Below are 17521 nucleotides of genomic sequence, written 5' to 3' on the forward strand. Positions count from 1 at the left end.
AAAAACACCCTTACAGGGAAATCCAGAAAACATGAGTGACTAAGTATCTGGGTACTGTAGTCCAGCCAGTGGGCACATGATATTAACCATCACAAGGTCATATGATTTTTTCTCAGCCACATGATCACAACTTTATTATTCCAATCAGTCAGATATTGCTAAGTTATTATTTGACAGTCATAGAAGGATAATTGAAAGTATAATTGAAGGTTTTTTTCTATTTCTGTACTGCTGTCTGAGAAATGAAACCTACAATAAGGTTACAGGTAGAAAAATGGAGAAGAGAAAGTTGACTTACCCAAGCGTGCACAGTGCCAGGAAGTCTCCCGCCTTCTGTTTGCTCAGCCTTAGGCTAGGTGACCAGATGTACATACAGCTGGTATCCTTCAGGATGGGATTTGAAGACTATAAAAATTGCCGCTATAAATAATGGCCCTGTTACAACCTTGGTAGCCCTACTATTAAAGCTTTATTACTTTGAACTAAATATCATCCTCTTCAAGCTACTCTTTAAAATACCTTAATAATATATTTTAAACCTGACATCTAAAATATAATCATTTCAACATATTCTTAAGATAAAATTGATCATGAGAGTTTTGCATTATTTTTGGCAACTTTTATTGTGGTAAACATATGTAAAATAAAATTTAACATTTTAAACATAAAATGTACAATTCAGTAACATTAAGCAAATTCATATTGTTGTACAACCCCCATAACCACTATCCATTTCCAGAACTTTTTTATTATCCCAAACGGAACCTCTGCACCCATAAACAATAACTCTCCATCCTCCCCTTCCCCAGTCCCTGGTAACCTGTATTCTACTTTCTTTCTTTATGAATTTGCCTATTCTAGATACTGTATGTAAGTGGAATCATATATGATTTGTCCTTTTGTCAGCTGGCTTATTTTATTTAGCATAATGTTTTCAAGTTTCATCTATGTTGTAGTGGGTGCCAGATTTTTAAGACTGAATAATATTCCACTGTATATATAAACCACATTCTGTTTATCCATTCATCTGTTGATGGACATTTGGGTTGTTTCCACCTTTCGGTGATTGTGGATAATGCTACCATGAACATTGGCACAGAAGTCTTTGGCCTATTTTGTTTTGTTTTTTTTTTTTTTTTTTTTTTTGAGAAGGAGTCTCGCTCTGTTGTCCAGGCTGGAGTGCAGTGGTGGAGATCTCGGCTCACTGCAACCTCCACCTCCCTGGTTCAAGTGATCCTCCTGCCTCAGTCTCCAGAGTATCTGGGATTACAGACACCCACCACCACACCTGGCTATTTTTTGTATTTTTAGTGGAGATGGAATTTTACCATATTGGCCACACTGGTCTCAAACTACTGGCCTCAGGTGATGCGCCTCCCTCAGCCTCCCACAGTGCTAGGAATACAGGCATGAACCACCATTCCCGGCCTGGGCTACTTTTAAAAGTTAAAAATCTTAGGACAGAGGGAAAGGGAGAGGAGGTGATAAGAGTATATAAACAACTTGGATCATAGTGGGAGACAGTAAGGGATTAGCTGTTCACAGAAGAGAGAGAAAGAAATCTACTACTCATTAAATTGTCAATATGGCTATGTTCTTAGGCATATGGAAGTAGGCTGGAGGATCTGAATTGAGGTAAAGGAGTGGACAGGAAGGTAGAAGAGGACTGAGGTTGTGGGGAGAGACATAGTAGAGTTTAACCTCGTAAAATGAGGCACATGACCTCATTATTTGAGGGTGGGGCCCAACACATGAATCTGCACTTTACAGAGAGCATGGGTACACTTTCATTTCTTTAGAGAAATCATCCATTTCTTCTATTGTGTTTCCTCCCTTTAGCCCTGGCCTATGTGCATTGATTAACTGCCTGACTTTGGAAGCCACTTTACTGCCTCTGAACAATGAAGCACCGTTGAATGCTCACAGATCTATATGCTGGCAGAGCCCGTCATCACTACACATCAAGTATCTGTGATTCCCTCCTCCTAAGAGAGAGCCTACAGTATAGAGTCTCCCTCATGGTTTATCTACCCAAGTCCTGCACCCAAGACTTGTTTAGTGAAGCTACGGAGGGAACATATAGGCCCAATGATTGTATTCAGATCTCAGCTGCTCACTGGATCTGCTCAACAGTACAGTGGGAATACCCTACATTGAAATAAGATGCATTCAGCATCCTTACTATTGTGTGAACCATTCCAGTCAGGATTCCTGCACTGGTGAGAAAGAAGACTAGGGAATCTCTCACATCTCCAACTCTGATTTATAGGATTCTATAAATGTAAAATCAATAGGCATAACACTCAGCAAAATTTAAAATAAAATTTTATTTTATCTTATACTTAAGTTCAGGCAATAGCATGTGGTGTACATTCAAAATTTTTGACAGGTACAGAGCACATTAAAAATGAAGACATGATCAAGGAGATGTAAGAGACAAATAGACAACAACATTCTCCCTGAATCTGGAAAGAAGCAAGCAATAAGACCATGAAAGGTGGCTGTAAAACAGGAAGAGTATTCTGCATGTGTTGCCCACAACTAGGGCAGGATTATCTCTCATCACATGTTCAAAGCCATTGATGTTAGCGTGTAACAGAAAGAAAACAGAGGATTTGTACAGCTGAGGAAATAAATGGCAGATGTTACCCAGGAAGCAATATAACGTGGTAGTTAAGTAACTGTATTCAACTGTCGAATTTAATTTTAAATCTTGGTGCAGTGCCCACAAGCTGTGTGACTTTAGTCCCCTTGATAATATAAACTTCATTTCTCTCACTTATAATAAAGAGACACAAATGGTACCTACTCCACCAAGTTATGAAGAACACATGAAACCTGTAAAGCACTTACAATAGTGCCAGAACATTGTGAGCACACGTGATATGTTGGTTGGCATTATTATTAACGGCTTATATAAATTCCCAGGTAATGCATAATAACAATAGAGACTGTGACAAGCCCTGGCTTACATAAATGGTCAGCTTCGTTTTCCCTATTTCATTTGACATGTTATTCCATTGTATGCTTTGAGATAGGGTCTTGCTCTGTTGCCCAGGCTGGAGTGTAGTGGTGTGATCATGGGTCACTGAACCTCAAACTCCTGGACTCGAGCGATTCTCCCACCTCAGCCTTCCGGGTAGTGGGGGCTACAGGTGCATACCACCATGCCCAGCTATCATATTCCCTATTTAAAAAGTTGTACACGGGCCGGGCGCCGTGGCTCACACCTGTAATCCCAGCACTTTGGGAGGCCGAGGCAGGTGGATCACGAGGTCAGGAGATCGAGATCATCCTGGCCAACATGGTGAAACCTCGTCTCTACTGAAACATACAAAAAATTAGCCAGGTGTGGTGGCACGTGCCTGTAGTCCCAGCTACTCAGGAGGCTGAGGCAGAAGAATTGCTTGAACCCAGGATGCGGAGGTTGCAGTGAGCCGAGATCATGCCACTTCACTCCAGCCTGGTGACAGAGCAAGACCCCATCTAAAAAATAAAAAAAAAAAAAAGTTGTACATGACAGTTAACCAATACCGCCATAATAATAATAATGATAATAATAATAATAAAAAGAAAGTAGGGACAACACTAAATCATTAGCAATTTGAGCACATTTCCTCCAAGGCATATGCTATTTTTCAACTTGGCTTCAATCATGTATCTTTATGTTTGGTTTTATTGTAGTCTTTAATTCACATAATACTTCATTAGTATGTATTATTCCACATAATAGTCCTTTAAGTAGATGGACCATACTTTAGTTTATTATTCCAGCCAGAGAAAAGCACTGATGTGCTTATGGGCAACTGGAAATAAGCTAGTGTTGGAAATAATTATGTTTATCAAGCCAATAAAGATAAGGAGAAGTGTAGTGTTAAGGGTCACTTGCCTCCCACAGCCTGAAAGTCCTTGTCACAGCTGATCTTGAACATAGCCAGCACCCTTGTTCTGATCTGTTTGGTTTTGGCACCATAGATGATGGGATTGATGACAGGAGGCAGCAGCAGGTAGATGTCACCCATGACAACACGCACAATGGGATGAAGGCTGTTTCCAAAGCGGTGTACCACTGAGAGGCCAATAAGTGGCACATAGAAGGCAAGTACCACACCAATATGTGACACACAGGTTCCAAAGGCCTTGGCCCGCTCTGACTTAGAAGGCAGTTGCAGCACCGTTCGTATTATCAGAAAATAAGACAAGGAGATGAACATTACATCCACTCCCATGACCAGCAGAATGGCAGTAAGACCATATACCACATTGGGCAAAGTGTCTGCATAGGCCAACTTCATCACATCCTGGTGGACACAATAGGAGTGTGAGAGTACATTGGAGTGGCAGAAGGCCAGTCGCTTGATCAGCAGAGGCAGTGGGAAAAAAAAGAGGGACCCGCGGACCACAGCCACGATGCCAATCTGGGCTGTTACTGTATTGTTGAGCACAGCAGCATGGCGCAGTGGGTGGCAGATGGCCACATAACGGTCAAAGGCCATGGCCAGCAGGATGGTGGATTCAATGGCCGAGAGGGCATGAATAAAGAACATCTGGGTAAGGCAGGCCTCAAAGCTAATCTCTCGGGAATCAAACCAGAAAAGTGCAAGGATCTTAGGCATGGTGGATGTGGATAAGGCCAGGTCAATGGCTGCCAGCATGCAGAGAAAGAGGTACATCGGAGAGTGCAGGTTGCGTTCCGTCCTTACGATGAAGACCACGATGCAGTTTCCAAACACTGCCACTACATACATGGAAAGGAGGGGGAAGCCAACCCAGAAATGGGCTTTCTCCAGTCCTGGGATACCAATAAGCACAAAGGTGGCATGTGTGAAGTTGCAGGAACTCATAGCTGGAACTGAGGAGGGGTGACTGGAGAGGGTGAGGTCACACTGGCAGTCTGCAGGGACATAGAGCACAATCAGAGAATGCCCTGGAAACTTGAAACTGACATCCCACCCCTTTTGTCTCCTCCCACCTCCACTTAGGGTCTTTTATAAGCTCTAAGGCCCTCTTCCAAAGGGGGAACTGTGACAGCTCAAATTCATTTATGCATCACTACTCTCAAGGTTTATTTAAATTTTTAAAAGGGAACCCTGGGAGAGCAATGCTTTTTCCAAAATGTAGCCTTTCCAAATTCCCTCAGATTCTTCCTACTGATCCATACCTTCATTGTCTGGATATTTGGTGACCCTTTTTTTCTGATATGTGTTAAGAGATACACTTTTGGGAGCTCCTTCCAGATAAGGCTGCCTTTCTTATTTTACTTTCCCTGCTTCCCTCCCCCCACTTTCTTTCTTTCGATTATTCCTTCATTCCAGAAGCATTACTAGCATAATGTATGCATTTAATTCATGCGAAAGAGAGAGGCATGATCACAGAAGAATCTTCCTGTTTAGACTTGAAACATGAGTAGAAATTAGACAGAGAGTGGAATAATGGGTGTTCCAAGGCAGTGAGGATAGGAGATAACTTTGCAAATTTTCAGGATTCCCGGTCCTCAATTCTGAAGTCAGCCAGAGGAATAAGAAGCACAGCAATGACATTTTTTTAAAGCTTAAAAGAACATAAATAAACAAAACCTAAGAAAAAAAAAAATGCCAAAAGCCAATCTCTTTCAGATTAAAGGAAACTCATCTGTGGTCATAAAATCAAAGGTAGTGGCTCCCTCTGATGACTTCTTTAGAGATGAAGGTGCTGTCAGGACACTGGTGAGTACCTCCACATCTGAAAGCTTCTTCCAAGGCCACTTTAATTGCATCCAAGGATAGTTTGAGTTGAGTCCTTACTTTGGAGAAGTATTATTAATTTTACAATGATATTTTTAGAGCTTTGTCTTTCCTGAAACTTGTGCCAACAAGTCATTCATCTCAGGGGAGACATTTCTTTTTTAGAAGCCCAGTGTTTCTTTGCCCCAACTCCCTACCCTCACCCAAACACCTGGGTTCTGACTTCACAAAACTTCTTTTCTGCTAGTTTGCCTAGGTGCCTTGGTCTTTAGAGCTAATTTTCTCTAGAACGCCAAAGCCTTGGCTGCAAGGCCTAACTTTTGGAAACAAATGATGCAGGTGTCTTCATTGATTATCTGTTTCATTGAAACAGGTTAGCCTGCTTATATTGCACTCCCCTAACCCCAGAATTTTTCACTCATCATCTGAGTTCTTCCTGCAGCTGGGAGATGCCCTTCAATTTGGTCTTAATGTAGAGGGGTTAGATACCAGTGATCTTAAATTACAATATGATAACATTAATACAAAGAGATTAGAACTGGATTCTCCCCATTTTGGATAAGCAAGGAAGGACAGATTCGGGGTTCAAAGGTTACAAACCCATACTTCTGCCTCTATTTTCTCTTCTCCACCTTCAGAACTTGTGCAGACAAAATAGCTAAGCTCCTTGACAAATATTAAATACCATATTTGGCTCCCAGTTGCTATCAGAACATGAAAAGCCCTTTTCAAAGGCAGATGATTGCATCCTTTAGTGAGATACAAGGTAGTTTACATCTTGCATCCATCCATCCATTTCTGTATCCATCATAGCTTGGGGAAGGGGATACAGAAATTTAAACAAATCATGCTGTAATGTGTGGGGCAGAACTAAGGAACCTTCCCTGAAGAGAGGCCAGATCACTAGACCACTGTGTTCCAGCGAAATGGGACCCAGGGTGAAGAAAAGAGCAGGCATGGAGGGAGACCAAGGGGAGCACAGTGACGTATATTTTCTTTCTTAATGCCTTTTGCTATGCTACCACATGCAGTGCTGATAGATATGCAGTGCTGATAGATAACAAGATTCTTTATTGGCCCCAGAGCTGGTTACTTTCTTAAACCCTCTCTCTGCAGAGCATATTTTCTGCCTTGCTGGTACCTGCACATGCTCACTAGAGTATAAGACTTTGGGCCATCATCTCATCTCCCAAAATACCTATCCTGAAAGACCTCACGTCACCCTCCCATGTTGCCTGGCATCCTGCCTAAAGTAGACTCCCTGCTAAACCCAATTTCAGCTTCTCTTTGGGTCGAATGTGGCTGTTGCATTCATTCTCACTTGCCTTTCCTGATTGTTGCTAAGACTCTGGGATATCTCTTCCCAGTCCATAAAGTTGTGGATGGGATGCAAGGACTTCTCCCTGCCCTGACTTGAACCAGTATGTGGGGTCTTCAAGGTCCCTTAGGATGGCAGGAGCTAAGGCTGCCTGACCCCAGGTGAGGGTGCACTTACCTGAGAATGGTACAGTCCTACTTAGAAAGAGCAACTGGAACTGGTTTTGCTTTCTGGTTCAGGCCTTTTTTATAATGTCCCTCAGAAAGCCCATGGGAACAGGCTGTGGAGTATGAACTGAGGCCCCAGGGACTTGGCAGACAGAGGAAAAATATCTCCATGTCCACTTGTGTGCCATTCCCACGGGCTTCCCACTATTCCTGTCCAGGGAGAACAACCTCAAAGCACCCACTGCCTCTGCAATCACTCCCACACTCACATATACAGGGCTTTCGACAATCTGCTCCCACTCCTCCAAGCTAACCTAAGCACACAGAGTCAGCCACAGGATGAGCGAGTTTCTTCATGTGCCACTCTGCTAGACACAACAGACAACATGTGTGACTAGGCATGGTCCTTAGGCTTTAGGAGTTTGCATCCTCTCTAAAACTACAAAAGTTTAGTTCCATAATTCAAAATAGGGACATGCAATTCTCCATATCTTTCCCTAGCCTTTCTTCTGGTTGACAAAACAGCCCTTAATGTATCAAAGCCACTCTTCATTGCTCCTGGATTATAGATAAAGCCTAGATGAGATGACAGCTTTTTGTCCTAGGTCGTATAGTTAATTAGTGATAATATTGGTTAGAGAACCAGGTATTCTGACTCTTTGTTTATTCACATTAAACAAATGTTTGTCAAAGGATTACAAAGTTATAAGCAAAATAGATAAAAAAAAACCACCCCAACCACCTTCTCCAGGATATTGAGGTATCCTCAGTACCTCAGGATGCTTGATGGCTCTCTTCCAGTGACGTGTCCCCTACGTCATACCCAGCAGAGTTACCTTCATACTTTATTAATATTTAACACTAACCTGTTCTATCTGCCATCCTTTCTAAGTATGCCTCACACATGAGTCTTACCTTGTCATCATCACCATAATCTTTGAACACAGAAACAGAATTACTTTCTTATCAATCAGCCATTAAGTATTTATTGGTCACCTATATCTGGCAATGGAGTTAATTAATTCATTCATTGTGTAATAAGCACATTCTCAATGCTGGTTTGGTGCAGGTACTGTGCTGAGTTTAGGGTGGCAGAGGTGAATAAGACAAAGTCCTTGCCTTCAAAGTATTCACAGACACCTACCCAAAGAAACCTGAAATAATATGAAAGAGCAGTGAATGCCACAGATTTTTATGGGAACTTGAGAGGGGTATTTATTTAGTCATTGGGTGGGTCCAAAAAGAGCGTATTTCAGCAGACAGAAAATCATGAAAGAAACAGAATTTTCTATAGAGGAATTATGAACAATTGTAGCTTGGCTGAAGCATAGAATCAACCAAAAAGGAAAGAGAAATTGAAGAGGTCAATGGATGTGAACTGATGATAGGCTGTGAACTCAAGGACTTCATCCTGTAGGAATTGGGAGGTGAATAAATGGTTTTAAGCAGGGACATCACAAATAGACATGTGTTTCAGATTGCTATTCCAGAAGCTGTTGGGAGGGTGAATTTTAGGAGGATGAAGTGGATGTGCTTATGAATTTAGTTATGTGAGACAAAACTTAAGATACATAGCATTTCCTCATCCTTCACAATCAGTTATTCAACCGATCTTGTCTATTTTTCCTTCTAAAAATCTTTTGCATGTTTCCTCTTATTTCCATCTTCACTACCACTACCATGTTCAAGTAGCTACAACAGTGGCCATGTGACTACTAGTGCTCTGGCTTTTAGGAAAGTCCCCAACTCATTGTGAGCTTATGCATCTTGGTCAGAGCATGACATTTGTTCTGCAACCCACCCAATCTCGGTATCTACATTATCAATTTCCTATAGATAGAAGCTTATAAGCTGCCAGGATTGTTGGACAGGAGGACTATCCACAGGTTAGCATTTGTGAGGTGAGGTGGGGGAAGAGAATCTGCAGAAGTTGTGCGAACATCTCAGTTGTCCTTGAGGTTGATGTTCCTTTTTCTCCTTTCTATTTTTAGGACTCTGAGTATCTCCATCCTTTTCCTTCAGCTCTATTTGCTATCTTCTGTAATAGTAGTGTATGGAAACAAATAAACATAACCCTAGTCTGTAGGCCTGTATCATCTGAGCTTTTCCATCTTTCCACTTCAGATCTGCCTGTAGCTTCTCTGGATTTTTGTTTTTGCTTCATTGTGAGTTACAGATATGTAAAGATGATCAGTGGGGGTACATATTAGGGAATAGAAGGGGAAAGAAATATGTAGAAATAAACTGGAAGTTTATTCAAAATATAAATCACCTCTTTAAAGTGGCCTCCTAAGTTTTACTATTACCTACATTCATTCACTAGACAAAGCAAGTTTTATGTTGGAAAGTGGGAATAAGGCTTCACAAGATTAGGATCAGTGTATACTAGATCATATGAAAAAGAGCGAACTTTTTATACCAAATAGCAGTACTTGGCATGGTATTCTCTAAAATGTGAAATTTCACAAAAATATATTTGTAGATACGAAGAACTTTCTGGTATAGGAGAACTTTGTTATCTTCTTGTATGCCATCAAAATCCTTACGCATCAAAGACACTATTAATTCATTAATTCAATGAAGAGTAAAAGTTACAATGGAGCAGACACTATAGATAGAAATGTGGAAACAACAGTGAATAGACCCAGTCCCTGACCCCAAGAAGTGAGCTCAGAGTTTGTTGTGGGGAGAATGGTGACAAGAGAGTTTGGAAGGAGTTGTCTTGAGAGAGAAGAACAAGGTGCTGCAGGAGCACCTGGAAAGGGCACCAGACAGACCAGAGAGGTCAGGAAAAGTCCCTGAAGGAGAGCCCCTTCTATTCTAAGTCAGGAGAAGGAACAGAGTGAGAATGCTCTAGGTGGAGGTAGGCTTAAAAGGGACAGGACATTCTTTACTGGGACTTAGGACATGCAGGTTGTTTGTTGTCTCTGGGGCATTGTACAGAGGGGAAGCAATGAAGCTTAAGAGGTAAACAGAGCCATATCATTAAGACATTCTACTATTTTTACTATGTGGCAGGCCCTATTTTAGGGCTGGGAGATAGCATAAATGGACCAATTCTTTATTCTCAAAAACATTATGTTGTGGTAATGAAACCAGAAAATAAATAACATTTATGTAATATACTGGGGTATAAAAATGCTAAAAATTAAAAGTAAGGCAGATAAAGATGAGAGTGAATACAGGCAGGAATTGAGGGAGAGGTGTTGCTGTTGTTATTATAACATCAAGGGCCCTGTAATAGGGTGCACTTGAGCAGAGATCTATATAAAGTGAAGTGTAAGTCATGTGGGTCTCTGGAGGATGAACATTCCAGGTAGTGAGAATAGCATGTGTAAACTGATGTTGAAGCATGCTTGATGAGTTTAAGAAAATATTTGGAAGCTAGTGTGGGTGACATAGAGTGAATCACTGGCAGAGCAGTAGAAGATAATATTGGGCTGATGGAGGGAATATAGATCATATAGATCTTTACATGTTTTTACAGTGACTGTGAATTTTTCCTAGGTAAGACAGGATGCCATTGAGGTATATTGAACTTGATCTACCTTGTGTATTAAACTGATTAGTTTAATCAGTCTAACTTCACTATGGGAGAAAATAGACTGTAAAGCAAATGTGGATGAAGGAAGACCCACCAGAAGGCTGTTATAATAATTTAGGTCCAAGATGATGGCTTGCATCACAGTGGTAGCAGTAGAAGTGGTATAAAGTGACTTGATTTTAGACATCAATATCTGAGATATCTAGAAGAAAGGGTTGCCAGAACATGCAGATGTAGCATAGGAGTGATAGAAAGGCATCAGGGATAACTACAAGTGCTTTGTCTCAACAAACTGGAAGGTAGAGTTACTGAGTTAGGGAAGACTGTGGGTGAGCATGCTTTTTCCTTGATGGGAATATTAGTGTATATTAGATGTTGATTTTAAGATGATTATGAGACATTCAAGTAATGATACTGATACATAGGCAGTGGGATGAGTCTGAACTACAAATATTAATTTGGATTTTGTCAGCATAGAGATGGTACTTAAAGACATAATACTGAACGGGATGACCAAGGAAGGGATTATGACAAAGCATAAAGGTCTGAGAACAAAGTCTCAGGACATGCCAACATATAAAGATGAAGACTAACAATAATTGAAACTGAAATGTTGTGATCAAACAGGCTGAGGATTTGACATAATTCTTACAGTACTATAAGTACTATAGTCATTTAATAAATTCCCTATAGGGAATGATGAGGAAACCAGAAAAGAAACAGCCTATATGTAATACGTTGGGGAATAAAAATGCTAAAAATTAAAAATAAGGCAGGTAAGGATGAGAGTGAATATAGGAAGAAATTGAGGGAAAGGTATTACTATTATTATTATTATAACATCAAAGGCCCTGTAATAAGGTGCAGTTGGCAGAGATCTGCATAAAGTGTGGGGGGAAGCCTGTAGATATGAATGATTACTTCTACTTCATTTCTGGATCTATAAAGCCCATCTTAAATTAGTGATATTAGTGTGGCATTGAAATACATGCTTTAAAAATTTTGAGAATTAATGGACATACCCAGGGTGGAACTAATTCTCTTTCTGGATTAAGCCATTACATGACTATTATGACACAAATTTAAAAATGCATAAGTAAATGACCATAATTCATTTGTAGTCACTTTCCATTTCTGTTGGGGCAGATTGTTGATGGAGGGCTGAGAGAAATACTGAAATATGCTTGAGTCAGGAAAGATCATCAAGTAGAAATATATTTGTAAGGTTTGAAGATTTGATTTGAGCTTTTTCTCCCTAATTTGACTGAAAATTTCTAGAGGTTAGAGTGGTGGTTTTTAAAAATTAATTGTTTTACTTCTTTATGTTTCCTAGTAAAAATTACCTGAACTTCTCTCTATATTTAGATTTATAAATATAAATATAATTTATATATATAAGCATATAATTTATAAATATAAGTTTATATAGATATTCATATAATTTTTGGAAATATAAATTATATAAAAATTATATACCTATATATTATATTATAGGTAGCAATATAGCATTAAAGTTAAGAGTGTGGGGGACTCTGGAGTCAGTCTGCATGGATGTGCTCTGCCATCAGCAACACCAGTTACTAGCTGTTTAAGCAAGCTACTTAACATTTCATGCTTCAATTTTCTTATTGATAATAAAAGTGATTATCTTATAACATTGTTTTAGATATAAAATGTGTTAATACACATAAAAAACACTTAGAACCATGACTTGTCAGAGAAACTAATAAATGGCAATCGAAATTACTAGAACAGTTGGAAAATACTACCTATTTCTCACACAGGAGTGACTTTTCTATAATGTGTCATTCTAACTGCTATGAAGTAGATGAGATAATAATAGAAAGGCTGTCGGCAGGGACAGAAGGCAACAACAGTTTGGACCCAACAGTGGTGTGAGAAGGAGAATTTTTAGATGTAAGGCTAATTTTAGGCTGTTCATCTCTTCCATTCCATGTCTTCACCTCCTCATCTGGGAAATAAAGTAGTCAAACTAGCTGATGTTCTAGATGCATTCCAGCTTTAACTTTAAATGATTATATGCTTAGCTTCAATGGGCACCAGTTCTTTGGTTGTTTTTGTTTTTAATTGGTAACATGACCTGAAGTATACCATCTTGAGGGGTCCATCTAGTGCTGGAATTCTACAATTTTATGTTTCTTTGGAATGCAGAATTTTTATCACAGCTCTACATATGTTTGGTTTTCACACTGTAGATGATGGGGTTCGTTACAGGGGGAATCAGCAGGTAGGTGTTAGCAATCATAGTATGTACATAGGCTGGGGCTTGTTTCCCAAATCTGTGAACAAAGGACAGGCTGATCAATGGAATGTAATCTATAGCAACAGCCACAATGTGGGAGACACATGTGCTGAAGATTTTCTTCCTCTCTTCTGGGGAAGCAATGCTAAGGACAGTCCTAATGATCAAAACATAAGAAAGGAGGAGGAGAACTGAGTCTACACCAACAGTAGGGAACATGGCAGTCAACCCAACTGCACTGTTGATTCTGGTGTCTGTGCATGAGAGCTTCATCACGTCAGGGTGGTAGCAGTAGGAGTGGTGGAGTACGTGGCTGTAGCAGTAGGAAAGTCTTATAAGAAGTGCTACCATTGGTGTCAGCATTAGGATCCCCCTGATGACACTTGCCACTCCAATTTGAGCTATTCTGGAGTCAGTTAAAATTATGGCATACCTAAGGGGATTAGAGATGGCCATAAAACGATCAAAAGCCATGTACAACAGCACCGAGGATTCCATGACAGTGAAGAATTTAATAAAGAACATCTGGGACAGGCAGGCATTAAAGCTGATTTCCCTCACATTGAACCAGAATATACCCAGCATGGTGACCAGAGTGGATATGGATAGGCCAAGGCCAGTGGTAGACAGCATGGAGAGGAAATAGTACATGGGTTCATGGAGGCTGGGCTGAGTGATGATAGCGAAGAGGATCAGGCTGTTTCCCAAAAGAGCAGTTACATAGAGGAAGCAGAAGGGAATGGAGATCCAGGTGTGGAAGGCTTCCAGCCCAGGAACACCAGTGAGCAGGAAAATGATGGAAGTGGAGGTGATAGTCTGCAAAGCTGACATGCTGAATTAAAAGTACAGAACAAGGTGAGAGCTTAAAACAAAAAAAAAGCTACGTTCGTTTGTGTATTGATCGAATTAAAAATAATTTTATTGTACAGAAAACTGACATGAGTATTTATATAATATGAAACTATGAATGACTCATTTAAATTGATTAAAAAATGTCAGATTTCAACTGCTGTAGTGGATACTTTGCTTTGTCTTTGAATTTGCCTCAGTGTACAATCTTTCTTCTCTAGGGCACTTTGCTGGCAGCTGTGTTTATATCATGTGACCAGTCCTCTGATCATTCCAGCCATAGATAACCGAACTAATAATAAACACTTTACCCCAAATTTGCCAATCATATTTCATTCTTTCTGGCATGTTGAAATTGTGCTAAAGAGGTAGTGCGTTATTTTTCCTCTATGGTTGTTGCCAGAGAAAAATTCACTGGGGCTGTGGAACAGCAATATTACATTGGTCGTAAGTGTGAAAAACAGAGAAGCTTACAGACAATTTGGGAAGCCAGAAAATATGAAGAAAGAGATCATTATAATACAAAGTCACACATAGGAAGTGACAAATAAATGGCTTCAGCATCTAACTATTAAATAAACCCTTACAATGTGATACCTGGCGTCACATTTGGAAGAGATGGTGAATTAGAATACAGACCTCCCACCAGGCTTAGGAAGACAGGAGGCGGCCCCCACCTGATAGAGTGTGCTGCCACCTTCCAACACAGTTCTCTCTTCAGTCCGCTTGAAGACTAGTTCTCCAGAACGGAATCTCTCTATTTTGTTAAGACATACTTCTTAGGAGATAACTAATGGAATGTTACTGTTTTGTTTCGGGAGGGAAAAGTATAACTTTATTGCAAACATCACATTTCTTTTTTCATTGAGTACGGAATTGCAGAAAGGTAGATGGGTATGGGTGAGTTGAAGATGGGGGTCAAGGGAAAATCAGAGATTAGGGCTTTGGCTGCAGAGGGCTCAATTAATGAGAGATAGCTAGTTGCAGGGTAACTATTCTTCGGGGGAAAAGAAAGGGTGCTGGGTGGCTGACAGTAAGTGTTGATAAAAGAGAGGATGGAGAGGAACCTCAACGTATCCAGACTCACACATTCACCCTGATGAAGTGCCACCTCAAGGATCACCGAAAGAAGTCTTAGTGAAAAAAAGGGTAGGGATTTAACTAAAATTAACAGAAAACTAGAGGAACAATAAGAAATTTTAGGTTACATGATTTGGCCAAATAATGAAACTATAGCTTTAGATTCTGGAATAACGTGTCATCGGGAGAGTGATGAAAATATCTAAAATGTATGATCAAACCTCTTAGAGAAATAAGACTTATAGTTAATGTATAGTATATTTCCAAGAAAACAAAAAGAGAGAATTTTAAATGTTCTCACCACAAAGAAATGATAAATATTTGAGGTGATGGATATGATAATTAGCCTGATTTGATCATTCCTCAATGCATACATGTATTACAACATCACATTTTACCCCACAAATATATACCATATTATTTGTCAACTAGAAATACGATAAAATAATTTTTATAAACCAAAACACACTAAAACGGAATTAACAGAAAGAGAGCATTCAGTGGTTTGTCGAATTTGGAGAAGGCTTTCTAGAAAAACCAGTGCTTGAAAGATTTCTGCGTTTTATATAAGTTGAGATGAAGAATTCCCAGGCTTTCAGAATGGCCTGTGTAGAAGTGTTGAGCAGTAATGCACTTGTAACACTTCTTCTCTTGATCTTGTTTTACTCTCTCAGGGACATTAACTGAGTATCTGGATCTTACATAGTGCTATGTTAGAAGCTAAAGGACAACACAAATAAAACCCCTCTTACAGAGTTTATAATCCAGTGAGAGAGAGAGAGAGCAGAACCATTGTTCAGTAACTTCAATATCTCATATACATTGATGAATAATACAAATGGTTATGAAAGTACAGAGGGGCTTCATTTATGTCAATTAATTCAGGCTTTCATGATTTTTAATTCCCATGCAATGTCTGAGTTGTAATTTTTGTCATTGTGTTGTAGGAAATTTTATGTAACCACTTTAAAAAATTAAATTGCTATTTGAATAATTTCTCTTTCATCCTAACTTCTTCACGGTTCCCATTACTTCATTTCAACAATTTATTCATTGCCTATTTTCATTCTTCTTGGCAGTTTTTTCCTCCTTCTTGCTGAGAGATCATAAACAAAACAAAAGAAAACCATAGTGTATATAGTTTGACCTGATCTGTGTTGGGCCCAGCAAAAAAGAAATGATTTCTCTCCTTTCCATCACTCTACAACCATATCTTCTTGCACCCTTCCTACATTCACTCTGGGCTCAGAGACAAGAGGGTACCTTATTCTTTTCCACAGCCAATAACTCCACTTTAGCTCCTGACTATCAACCATGAACACTTGGTTCAGTTCAAACTGAACTGAACTATATGTATACATATACAGGGAGCCGAGTTTGCTGTGTCAAGAGTCTAGGGACTCTTACTGAAAATAAAAAATGACTAATTTTAAATATCCACTACATGCCAGACAGTGTATATCAGCAGTGTCAGAGACAAACAGACAAACAGATAAATGCTACTAGTTGTAGAGTGTATAAGGATAGGTTGTATCTAACAGATAAGACAGAAGAGATAATAGTGTGGAGTGGCAGATTTGGAGTGTGTGCATACATGAATGTGTCTGTTTGTGTCAAGAAGAGCCAGTTCCAAGAATTTTAACAGACTGTACGACTTATAACTGTGTGAAGTTTTGATGGGTAGATGTGAGTTTATAAAGATGAAAAACAGGAGAAGTGTGCTTTTGCAGTGCCATTGATAACATGAGGAGAGACATGAATGAAAGAATAACATAAGGCAGTTTGTTGGATAACTACAAGAGAAGGGGTGTATCGAAGTCTTAAATGTGAGGCTAAATGAAGCTAGAGAAAGCACCAGAGGTCAAATCATGAAAATCTTGAATTTCGTGGAAAGTGTAATGAACTTAAATTTTTGCAGAGCATCAAGAGCCAGACATTTCTAAACATTTTATTCACCTTTTATTGACCACTGGAAGCAAGGAGCTTTGCTTTTAATAAATAAATCATTTTCCATCTCTTCTCATTTAATGCCAACAAAATTCCTTTCCCTCTTTAGTATCTTGTTTAGTACCATTGGTTGCTTTTTTGCAGTCTGCAATACTCAAGTTTTACTCTAACTCAACAATAAAAGCTTCCCACAGTTTTATATAGATATTTCCAAACCATTCATTTCAACCAGGATATATTGAATAGTTTTCATAATTAGCCTTGTGCTTTGATAGTGATAGTGAGGGATACAAGACATAAACCCTGTTTCTTTCTCAATTTCCTGCTGTATCTTTTATAAGGATAAAAATTCCTTTGGAGAACAATCCGCTTTTGTTTATTATTCCTTCACCTTCAGTAACAATCTGAATTCTTTCCCTAATGACTCTGAAAATCCTCCAAATGATGTCACCCGTGATTTTCTACATGCCAAGTCCAAAAGTTTAATCTCAGATTTGTTTTTCTCTCCCTCATCTCAACTTTCGGCAATGTTTACCTCCTCCTCCTTGAAACTTTCTCCTTCATTAGCTTCAATGATGGTTATTCTGTGAGGTGTTTTTTTTTTCTTTTTTTCTGTTTGTCAAACAATGG

The 17521-nt window shown here is 39.4% G+C and overlaps 2 protein-coding genes across 2 annotated transcripts; both read right to left on the reverse strand.

Annotated features, from left to right (window-relative positions):
* Nucleotides 1-3469: 3469 nt before the first annotated feature.
* Nucleotides 3470-4936, reverse strand: LOC101013532 (olfactory receptor 51E2). Its single transcript, XM_021926204.2, has one exon. The coding sequence runs from the start codon at nt 4842-4844 to the stop codon at nt 3882-3884; it is 963 nt and encodes a 320-aa protein (XP_021781896.1). The 5' UTR covers nt 4845-4936; the 3' UTR covers nt 3470-3881.
* A 7481-nt stretch (nt 4937-12417) lies between these two features.
* On the reverse strand, nt 12418-13961 carry LOC116269735 (olfactory receptor 51F2-like). The gene has a single exon (XM_031653254.1). It carries the CDS (start codon nt 13844-13846, stop codon nt 12941-12943), a length of 906 nt encoding a protein of 301 aa, XP_031509114.1. The 5' UTR covers nt 13847-13961; the 3' UTR covers nt 12418-12940.
* Between the last annotated feature and the right edge of the window lie 3560 nt (nt 13962-17521).

This window comes from Papio anubis, chromosome 12 (assembly GCF_008728515.1).
Source record: "Papio anubis isolate 15944 chromosome 12, Panubis1.0, whole genome shotgun sequence".
Classification (NCBI taxonomy): Eukaryota; Metazoa; Chordata; class Mammalia; order Primates; family Cercopithecidae; genus Papio; species Papio anubis.